Below are 11,892 nucleotides of genomic sequence, written 5' to 3' on the forward strand. Positions count from 1 at the left end.
ATGTCTTTTTATAAATAATGTCTTTTTACACACTTTTTTACGCTTTTTTACACTTTTTATGTTTGATATATCATCAAAACTTTAAACCAGAAATCAAAGTTAGTCTATGTTGATAGTAAATTAGTAATTGTGGTTGTATCAGAGCTGTGGCTCCGCAAGCCTGGTTGTGCCACATTGATAGTTGAAAAGCAACTATGTGTATTTCAATGTTATTATCATTAGTACAAAATTATGCATTTAACATACATCAGTGGTATATGTGCAAAGGTGTGTAATACATCAGTAATATTTGTACAAAGATTTGTAATACATCAGTAATAAATGTGGTTTTTAATACATCAGTAATAAATGTAGTTTGTAATACATCAGTAATATTTGTACAAAGATTTGTAATACATCAGTAATAAATGTGGTTGGTAATACATCATTGATAATTTTGATTTTTGATACATCAGTAATAAAAGTGGTTTGTAATATATATAGTTTGTAATACATCAGTAATGTGGTTTTTAATATATCACATTTTATACATCAGTAAAATGTTTTTATATTAAATACATTTGTAATATGTATTAATTTGTATATAATAATGCGTTTTTATTTTGGTAATGTTAATTTATTGTTGAATGCTAATAAACTGTTGTTATATAATAACAAATATGTTTATTATATGCACTTATATATAATATGTGTGAAATTGCAAATTTAATTTAATTTTTTAAACTTGCAGCGTATATTAAAAATGTATGGATCAACTCACATTAATCAATCAAATAACCATTTTAAAATGGAAAATGAACGCATTAGATTACCACCTGTTGGTAGGAAGTTATCTGCATCTCAAAAAAATGTGTTTGACAATACAATGAAGCTTGTAAAGATCATGGAAAATACAACCCAAGCTATAAGAGGACAGTTAAGAGATACTCAAACTTATGAGGAACTTTATGAATTAAAAAAAAGGTTACTTTAAATGTTGTTGTTTTTTTAAGTAGAAAACTTTGAATTTTTAGCGAAACTTTTAGACTATCTTTTGTCTTAGTAAAAAATAACAGTTCAATTTTAATGAACCGAAACTGAACCTAGAACTGGACCTGAAGTGTTCAAGTTCACTCCAGGTCCAGTTCTAGGTTCAGTTTCAGGTTCATTAAGAAGTTTAGATCCAAGTTCATCAATTTACTTTGTTAAAACTTAGTTAACTTTGTTAAAAACTTCAAGTTTTTATGGCTTTATGTTTCTCTCAAAAAAGTTTTTGGTTTGGTTTCCCTTAAAGAATAGGTTTTTATTGATTATTTTTTTGGGTTTTTAATGAAAAATATTTGTTAAAAATATTTAGTTTTTGCCAAAGAGTTTTGCGTTTTGATCTTAAGATACCACTCTGATATATATATAAAAAACCGTCTAATTGTTTTTAAGATATATATAAAAAGATTTTAAGATATATAAAAAACCTTCTAATGGTTTTCAGTTTTTTGTTAAACTGTAACATTTAACAAAGTTTTATTTTATTTTTTCTAATTTATTTTGAGTTTAAAAACTTGTGACTTTAGGCACAGCTTAATTCTTTTATTTACTGATTTGACGTTAAATATTTGATAATTTGCTTGGGAAACCTTTGTAAAGAAAATACTTTGACTTTTTTTTTTTTTTTTTTGACAATGAAAATCAGAAAGCTTAGATATATTCATTATATTTACCTTCATTTAATAATGCAAGACAAAAAAAAAAAAATTTTAATATTTAAGTTTATTGGTTCTAAGATATTTAGGTTCTAGATATATTAGGCTAGATATATTTAGGTTCTAGATATATTAGGCTGAGATATTATGAGATTTTCTGTGTGTGTGGTAAACCAGGTGCAACCTCTAAAATTTTAAATTAAAACTTTTTATCGAAACTAACTATAACTGTCCACTTCTATCATTATCAATGAACTTTAAACATTTGTATTTTTTATTATTGTTTTTTAACCTTTTTTTATTTTAAGAACAAATCACTAAAAAACAAATCAAAGAAAAATCATCATCAATATTTGACAAAATAGACTTTTTATGATTTGGTAACATATTTTTTACTGATTGACAACAAAATATATTTTTTAGGCAATAGAATACTTTTTAAAGACTGATAAACTGTATTTTTTATAACAATTTATTGATGGACAACACAGTATTTATATAAGTTGAGAGGTAAGTGTATTTTATAAAATAACAACAGTATTTTTCATACACTATTGAAAATTTGTTTACTGTTTCTACCAACAACTTGTTTAAAATTAAACGAAACTTTTGATAGCAATAGCTTGTGCTTGCACTGAATTGAATCAGTTTGCAATTTGACAATAAAGAAAATAAAGTTCAAAAGACATTATTTTAATTATTCGGATGTTAAAAATTGTCTATTATTTGCACAGTGGGACAAAATAGAGTTTTTGTGCCAAAATTTTTTCATGAATTATTAAAAATAAAACATGAATTATTTTTAATAATTCATGTTTTTTAACTAGATATTTCATCTTATAAACATGTCTTCATCATTATGACAAATTTTCACCATGCAATGCTGATATTGATTTTTTGGTATTTTGGCACACTCTGTCCCACTGTAATTTGGTTGAAACCTAAAATTATTTTGTTTCATATTTTAAAAAATTACTGTTGACTAAAATAAAAAAAAAAGTTATTTCAATATAAAATCAATTAGGTGATTGCAAAAAAAAATTTTAGTGAAAATAATTTTTGTTAATTTATGTTTAGTCCAAGAATTTCAGTACGGTTATCAGAAAAAGTTTTTTTTATTACTATTTTTTGGCAGGTTAGTTTTTTATAATTTTGTTTATTTATTAATTTTTAACATTTAAATTTTCAATGGTAGTAAGTTGTTCACACTTGATCACGCTAAGTCACACTTGATCACGCTAGGTAATGTAAAATGTAGATATTAAAGCAGCATCATCATCATCGTCATCATCAGCATCATCATCATCATCATCATCATCATCATCATCAGCAGCAGCAGCTGCTGCTGCTGATGATGATGATGATGATGATGATGATGATGATGATGATGATGATGATGATGATGATGGCAATGATGATGATAATGATGGTGACACTTATGATGATGATGATCATGATCATGATCATGATGATCGTGTTGATCATAATAATGTTCATAAATGTATATATATACAAAATCAAACATAAATTTGAAAAAAAAAAGTGCTTTAGGATGTATAAATGTTTATGCAGCCCCGGTCACAAACCCCCACCCTCTCAGCTATATTTTATCAAACCCGGCCCTGACCCCGGTCAAATGCTAGTCGTTTACTAGTTTCCATAAAGATGATTTTGACATTGATTTTTTGCTACAAGTCATGGTAAGTCACCATGTATTGGTGGCATGGTAAGTCACCAATGGTATTGGTGGCATGGTAAGTCACCAATGGTATTGGTGGCACTGTAAAACTATTAACAGCAAATGAAAGTCTACAAAAGCCCATAAATGGTTAGATATTGAATTGAAGAGATTTTTTTTTCAAGATTGAAAAAAAAAAGACTAACAGAATTGCGCACCACTTTGAAAAAATGTTTTCAACTAAGTAGAACAATTCCTGGAACTATGAGCTATCATCATTTTAACCCAAAATTTATAGATACTGTTACTTTGAACCAACAAGTGAAGATTTTAATATAACAGGCATGTTTTCTTTTACTGGTATTCAAAGTATTCAACTAAATAAGGAAATTAACACCAATACATTGAAATTTGGTGAATTTATTCTGTGTTAATATGGTACATTTCATTGGATTGGTATGATAAATGAAATTTATCATACCAATCCAATGTATAATTGGACACAAATTTTATGATAATAATAGTTATGGTAACATTTATGCACCCGCACGGACTTTTAACAAACTTTTCTGGCCATTTAATGTAGATCTATGTTGGATTCTAATTATGTTGGATTCTAATTATCAATATAATTTGTATCATTGATACACCTGTAACAACAACTGGATTTATGTATACTTTGACCGTTGATGCATCTTAACACTCTTGATATATTTTTACTTAATATTTTTATATTTTACTTTGTAAATAATTAAATAAAACGGAACAAGTGCGAACCAAAAAGTTTTTTGAAGACAATATTTTCAAGGTTATCTTTACATTATTGAAAATGCAAAGAAGAAAAAAATTTATTTCGTGAAATTAAGTGGGGCATAGCCCCAGGCTACGGAGGCTCTGGTTGTCTGCCCTAAAAACAATTTTAACACACATTCATCAGAACTACACAAATGCTAAAAGTTTCTGGAAAGTAATGAAAAATCTCAAGATTCCACTAAAAAAAAGTTATACACTTAGAAAAAAAATCAAATATTTTTAAAGTTATGTGACTTAAAACCTCCAAATAAATGTTGCAATTCTGAGGGGGCAAGAGGGGTGTGGCCAATATCTGCGAAAGTAAAACGGTCATATTTCAGGATCTTCTTGTAGCCATAGGCTAAAATTTTTAAGGAATTCTTTTTTTACTAAGCACTCTCAACTGTATAAAATTCAGCAAAATCTGAGATGTATGGTGACATGACCTGGGTCATTTGACATGGAATTACCCTATATATAGACCACTTGTTTCTCTGCGTAGCTGTCTTGTTTGTCAAGGTTTGTATTTATTAGAGTTAAAGTGTTGAATGGGGGTTTTAACCACAATAAAGTAGCCTCCTATATATATATATATATATATATATATATACATATATATACATATATATATATATATATATATATATATATATATATATATATATACACACACACATACATATATATGTATATATACATATATATATATATATATATATATATATATATATATATATATACACACACATACATATATATGTATATATACATACATATATATATATATATATATATATATATATATATATATATATATATATATATATATACATGTATATATATATATATATATATATATATATATATATACATATATATAAATATATATATATATATGCATATATATATATATATGCATATATATATATATATACACATATATATATATATATATATATATATATATATATATATATATATATATATATATATATATATATATATATATATACATTCATATATATACCACAATCAAGGAGGGCCCACTACAGTTACTTTTATCTTTATTTAACAAACAAGTTAAAAATGACTTTAAAGTGAAACAAATTTTAGTCTTGTAGTTGTAATCTTTATGGATTATATTTTGTATTTATACTTTCTAGATTTTATGTGTCATTATACTGGAAGTGATTGATGTATTTCACCTAAAAAAAGAATATCAGAAAAGCTATTATATTGGGGTAAATTATTTTTGATGAAATAGTTTGCTTTATTTAACAGTTTGTATTTAGTTTTATTGAAGAAATTATTAAGTTATTCAAAATTGTTTATATAGGAGATAGCTGTTATGGTGATTTTTCAATTTACAAATTTAGTTTGTTCAATAATTTTAAAAGGTAAATTTAATTATTTTTAATTAAAAATTGGTTAAAAAAAAATTTAATTTTTTTTTTAACCAATTTTTTTTTTAATTTTCTTTTTTAATTTAAAATATTTATTTATTTAATAAAGTTTGTTTAAAGAAATTTTCAATTTTGTTATGACAAAGTTACTAAGAATTGTTACTGCATGAAAACTGTTGTGGCATGACCCAGCTGCAGGTCTTTCTGATTTGCCATATTTATAAAAATTCATCTCCTTAAGGGTCTGCTAAAGTCAGAGGACTAGGTTGTAAGTTAACATTGTTAATAAACACAAATAATTGTTAAAAGAATGTACCTTGAATTAAAAATTAAAACATGGATAATCCTTAGATCCTAAACTTTTTAAAATATGCAACTTTTTAAGATATTTAGAACTCCAGAACAGTATAATGGAATTAAAAAGAAAACAAAGAACTTTTTTAGATTATAGGTTGTAAATAGCTATTTTGGTATGACATCATAAATCTTAGGTATGACATCATAAATCTTATATTTTGGTATGACATCATAAATCTTATATTTTGGTATGACATCATAAATCTTAGGTATGACATCATAAATCTTAGGTATGACATCATAAATCTTATATTTTGGTATGACATCATAAATCTTAGGTAATTCTAAATAAAAGCTGGTTTGCTTTTAAAATTTTTAGACACTTTGTCTCTTGTAAAGTTTTATATAGTTAGGCCAATCATAACTTATTTCATCAAGTGGTTGTGGATCTGTTTTTTTGGCTTTTTATCTAAATTTGCATAATTACCTACAAATTCTTATAATTTTAATTAAATTTTCTTTACTCTATCTGAGGCTGACAACTTTGTTTTGCATGAGTATACAAGTTTCATTTGGATATTGCCACTATAAAATATATGCGGTATTTAGTATGTATATAGTAGTATTTTCAAAATGTTACTTTTCAATTTCTATTATAACAAACTTGCTATATATAATGACTTTGTTAAAAGCATTTAATAAGATAATTTTATGTACCTGCAAAGTTTTTTTAATTGATTTATGTAGACTGAGTACCAAAAACATAGTTTTCATTTATATATATATTAGCATTTTTATTTATTTTGACTTTTACTGTTGATTTTCCTATTGACTTTTTACTGTTGATTTTTTTTTAGTGAAGCTGACCAAGCAATATATTCATAAAACTGCAACAACAAAGTTTTTGCTACAGTCTTACTTATCCTCTCTGTTTCTGTTTGCAGGAATTTATTCATTTGTTGCTCATGTTTTGGTGAGAAATTTATTTATTTATTGATCATATTTTGGTGAGAAATTGGTTTGTTGCTCATGTTTTGGTTGATAATATTCCAGTTTTCTTAATTGTTAGTTTAGATGTTTTTTTTTACTTATATTTGTTTGTGTGTTTTTAGCCAGAGTCTTTTTCTAATGTTAGAATCAAACATGGTGAAAGTTTATATGCGTTGGGATTATATTTACAAATGTTGTTTACATCAATATCTACAGGAACACTTTGTGGTAAAAATTTTTAAACTTAAATTAGAATACAAGCAATTTTCAACTTGTTTCTCTGCGCAGCGACCTTGTTCGTCAAGGTTCGTGTTTTGGAGTTATAGAGTTGAGAGAGGGTTATAACCACTATTAAGTAGCCTCCTCATCTGTAGGGCCTTCTCGGCCTTGAGGAGGTGAATAAACAAAACAAAAAATAAAACAAAAATTTATAAAATTATTAAAATGATAATTATCTTTAAACTATATTCGTCTTATATGTTTTTTTTTAGACTATATAAAACTAATAAAAATATTGTCTGAAATATTTAAACAAATATTTATGAAATAATATTTAATTTATAGTTTATATTTTCAGTTTATAGGCTTAATTTGTTTGTAGGTTCTTCCTCCGTAGTAGCAATTCATTGGTTACCTGAGATTGTTATGGGGTTTCAGGTAAGCAGTTTGTAAATAATAATTTTCAGGTAAGCTGATAATAATACAAGTTAATTACAAAAAATTGAGATCAAAACTTAAATAAAATTTTCTAAAACTTTAACTGGGACTTTTAATAGGACTTCAGATGAGCAAATTTTTGATGCATTTTGTTGCATTGATGTTTTTAACGGGCAAGTTATAGGGGCATCAGATTGGAATTTTAATGGGGAAGTTCAATAGGACTTCAGATGGGATTTTGAATGGCAAGTTTATATTTAATTTGAATTTTTTATAAAGTTAAGTAAAATATAAATGTTCAAAAATTTATAATTTAATTATATTTATTTTAATTTACATAAAATTGTGTAACAAATATTTTTAATAAAATAACAATAAAAAACTTTGACCTTAAATTCAAAAAGGATCTGCACACAGGGCTCAAATTAACGCCAAAAAATCTAATTATAAAAAAAAAAATTTTACCCGCTAAATAGAAAGCTGTTTAATACGTTCATGCTGACAATAAAACAATTTTTAAAGAGTATTGAGTTGTTATTAAAAAAAACTATAAAGCAACAATAAAACAAACTGCAAAGTTGTTTTGACAGTATAAAGAGCTTGTGCTAATGTTGAACAACTTCGTGACGCTGTTTGATACAGTTTTATAACATTATTAATATAAAATGCGTTTAAAATAAAATGAAGTAAATAAGCAGAATTAATCTAATTAATTAAATTATTATCGTTACTTTTTCACATTTACGTTTCACATGTTTGAAACAAGTAAGATCAAAGCAAATAAACACTAGATACCATGTTTACTATAATTCATTGTTTCTTGACCTACTTATAAAAGTTTAAGTATAGTTAATTTTTTCATTCAAACGGTTTTTAGGTTGATGTTTTCATTCAAATGATTTTTAGGTTGATGTTTTTATTCAAACGGTTTTTAGGTTGATATTTTCATTCAAATGATTTTTAAGTTGATGTTTTCATTCAAATGATTTTTAGGTTGATGTTTTCATTCAAATGATTTTTAGGTTGATGTTTTCATTCAAACGGTTTTTAGGTTGATGTTTTCATTCAAATGATTTTTAGGTTGATGTTTTTATTCAAATGGTTTTTAGGTTGATGTTTTCATTCAAATGGTTTTTAGGTTGATGTTTTCATTCAAATGGTTTTTAGATTGATGTTTTCATTCAATTTTTTCATTCAAATTGATTTGCAATAAAAGTGAAATTATATTTCCTTAAGCTTAAATTATTTTTTCAGAAAAATTTTTTAATTTTTTTTGAAAAAAAATTGTATCCGTATGGATTAATAATGTAAGTTGTTGTATTCGTATGGATTAGTAAAAAATATATATTTTTAACATCTTTACTTCTAACAAGGCTGCAAGCAACCACTATTAGAGTTGGAAGTTACTGGAAGAGAAAAGATAAAGTTTATAAAGCAAGATAGCAATTAACAGACGACTTAAAAGATTGCAATTTATATGAAACAGGAAAACTAGATAAAGGGAGTGGAAGATAAGAATTTTTGGAGCACTTAGGAACAGCCACAGTAAAAGGATGAGACTTAATTGAATGACGAATAACATTGAATGAATTTTAGTAGATAAAAAATTGTTTTTTAGTAAAATGGAAAAAGAAAAAAATAAAGAAAAGGAAAGTGTTTAATAGAAATAATGCTTTTTAATAAATAAAAACTGACAAGTCTTTTCAATTGATTAATAATATCAATTGATTTAATTTGGTATATACAGCTTCTGAAATTTAAGACAAAATTTTAATTTATAGTTAAAATTGCAATTATATTTTTTCCATAGAATTTTAGTCAATAACTAATTACTTAGTGAATATTTTACCCAGCCTGCCACAATTAGAGTTAAAAAAGACAGTATAAAATAAAAGTAATAATAGTTTTATAAATACAGTAATATAAAAAAAGCAATAATAATAAAATATAAAATTAATATTCATTAAATATATACTCAAATAAAAATTTCTTAATTTGGTTTTGATTGAGAAGAAGAATGTTGTAATAAAAGGGTATTTATTTAAAATCTTTTTTTTTATAAATGGTATTATTTGGTTCCAGTGAGAAATACATTGATGTTTTATAGAGAGCTTGCCCTATTTAGTGTTGAAAAAGGAAGTGTGCAAGTTAAAATTTTCAGTATTTTGAGTGTAATATTTGTGTGTCACTTGTTTTAGTAAAAAAATTATTAAATGAATTTAGTAGTTTATTTTGATGAAAATCAAACTCAAAGAGACAATTATAGAGCTTTACAAGATCTTGAAATTTTACAATTTTTAATTCAGAAAACTTAAATTGTAAATTAGATCGTAAAGGAGAAAATGTCATAATTCTTAAGGAAGTGCGTTGTAAACTGCTTATGCGATATAATAGAAAACAATCTTTTTGACCCCAAACAGTACAACAATAACTTAGATGCAAGGAGAACAAGGAATAGTAAATTCATATGAGAATATGTTGGGGAGTGTCATATTAATGACAACATACTATTGGCACGTGAGAGTTTTTTATTTAATTAAATTAGTTGATAGTAACATGATAGGTTTTTGTCAAGAAATAGCCGAGGTATTTTATATATTTAGATGGAAAAAGTCTTTTACTGTTAATTCTAATTTTCACATTATCATAATCAATCTTTTTTTGAAAAATGAAAAGTTCAGTTTTATTGATATTTAGAGAAAAACTGTTACTATTTAACCAATTACACAAATGATGGAGATCTGAATTAACTTTTTTACAAAGTTGTGCGAGTGATTTATTTATGCATAAAAAATTAATGTCGTCAGCAAAATGATGAACAATCAAATTATTTATAAAGTAAGGCAGATCGTTAATATATATTAAAAACAGTAAAGGTCCTAGAACCCTGTGGGACTCCATACTTAATAACTTTACTTGTGGATTGAAGCTTATTAATCGAGACAAGTTGTGTATGATTTTTAATATATGATGAACACCAATCATTAGCGATACCCCATATACCATAGTGATACCATTTTTCCATTAAAATCTTATGGTCAATTGTATCACATGCTTTTTGGAGATCAATAAAGACGCCACAAGCAAAAGAACCACTATCAATTGCACAACAGATCATTTCAGTAATGCTAATAAGTGCATGGGAAGTAAAGTGTTTCAAACGAAATCTAAACTGGGAGCCTTAGAATTAGAGACACTTAGAATTATCAAGAAAGTGGTAGATACGAGAATATATTAATTTTCCAAGAATTTTGCTGATAAGTAAGAAGTTTTAAAATAAAGGTTAGAATGCTGTTTGGACCAGAAGCCTTGCCATCATTTAGAGAAGGAATAACTGTTATTATTTTATTTTTTTCAGTAGGAAAAAAGAGTTAGGGTTTGATGTTTTTAAATACTTATGGAAGTCAGTATGGGATAAATGAATATTTTTTAGTTCTTTAGGGATTGAAATAAAAATGGAGTTGAAAATTTCTGAGATTTTAACAGAATCATTTATAATGGTATTATTTGAAGATATACAAGCTGGGTATGAGATATTATTCGAACATATATTCAAGAGAGTTTTAATACCCTTCCACATAGCTCTCAAACTATTGCTACTGGTAGTAAAGTAGTTAGAAAAGTTCTTTTTGCTTCTTCAAATAACTGTTACAAGTAAATTTCTATTGGTTTTGTAAGTTTTTTCAAGAACTAGCTTGTCATGAAGATTTTTTGTTTAAGGAACTTCTTAAATATATTTTTTTGTTTTTTTATCAAGGTTAAAATTGCTGAAGTAATTCATGGTTTGAGCCTCGGAGTTAAGCCATGATTACTTAGTTTTTTTAGCGGTGCGTGTTTGTCTAGAAGAGAGTTAAAGCTAGTGAAAAAATCTTTATATGATTTATTTGTATTACTATCGGAAACTTTGACTACTTTATCCCAGTTGATTTTCAAGTAATCATTCCTGAAGTCTTCACTAACCTTTTGAAGCTTCGCAAAAGAATATTGCTTTTACGAGAATTAATATTTCTTTTTTTAAAAGATGAATAAATTAGAAACTGTGGCAAATGATCCGATATTCTAATAGTTAGATTGCCAGAAAAAATATCTTTAAAATTTGAATTAAAAAATATATTATCAATTAAAGTACTTGAGTGATTGGAATTATTTTATTATTGTGCACAAGTATTTAAACAAAGTTAAAAAAACTAAAAGGAATTTTATTTTTATAGATGATACTAAGCTTCATATATTTTGGTTCTATCATATCACAAGTTGTCAGTCCAACACTAAGAGAGATGAACACTTTTGACGGATTAACTGTAACTATAGAAAAATGACTTATATATTTGCATAAAAAAAAAATAATTTCAGGAAAAATCTTTTTAGAAACTAAAAAAAAAAAATTTTATTTTTT

The 11,892-nt window shown here is 25.5% G+C and overlaps 1 protein-coding gene across 2 annotated transcripts; it reads left to right on the forward strand.

The window, feature by feature from the left end:
- The first annotated feature begins 126 nt into the window (after positions 1 to 126).
- LOC100198904 (uncharacterized) lies at positions 127 to 11,892 on the forward strand. 2 transcript variants are annotated; one of them, XM_065798915.1, is made up of 9 exons: positions 127 to 267; positions 731 to 963; positions 2,757 to 2,814; positions 5,313 to 5,390; positions 5,486 to 5,546; positions 6,707 to 6,822; positions 6,962 to 7,067; positions 7,441 to 7,496; positions 7,616 to 8,972. In XM_065798915.1, exons 1-9 carry the CDS (start codon positions 232 to 234, stop codon positions 7,625 to 7,627), a joined length of 756 nt encoding a protein of 251 aa, XP_065654987.1. In that variant the 5' UTR covers positions 127 to 231; the 3' UTR covers positions 7,628 to 8,972. The 2 variants fall into 2 exon arrangements, with proteins under 2 accessions (XP_065654987.1, XP_065654986.1); XM_065798914.1 differs by lacking the exon at positions 7,616 to 8,972 and adding an exon at positions 11,708 to 11,892 and having other exon boundaries at positions 128 to 267.

This window comes from Hydra vulgaris, chromosome 06, assembly GCF_038396675.1.
Source record: "Hydra vulgaris chromosome 06, alternate assembly HydraT2T_AEP".
Classification (NCBI taxonomy): domain Eukaryota; kingdom Metazoa; phylum Cnidaria; class Hydrozoa; order Anthoathecata; family Hydridae; genus Hydra; species Hydra vulgaris.

Excerpts from the sequence above, each read along its gene's own strand:
- LOC100198904 (XM_065798914.1), top strand. The coding sequence starts at position 232 with ATGCATTTAACATACATCAGTGGTATATGTGCAAAG. Across the intron at positions 5,391-5,485 it reads AGAAAAGCTATTATATTGGG|GAGATAGCTGTTATGGTGAT; the intron begins GTAAATTATTTT and ends TTGTTTATATAG. Across the intron at positions 5,547-6,706 it reads TTGTTCAATAATTTTAAAAG|TGAAGCTGACCAAGCAATAT; the intron begins GTAAATTTAATT and ends ATTTTTTTTTAG.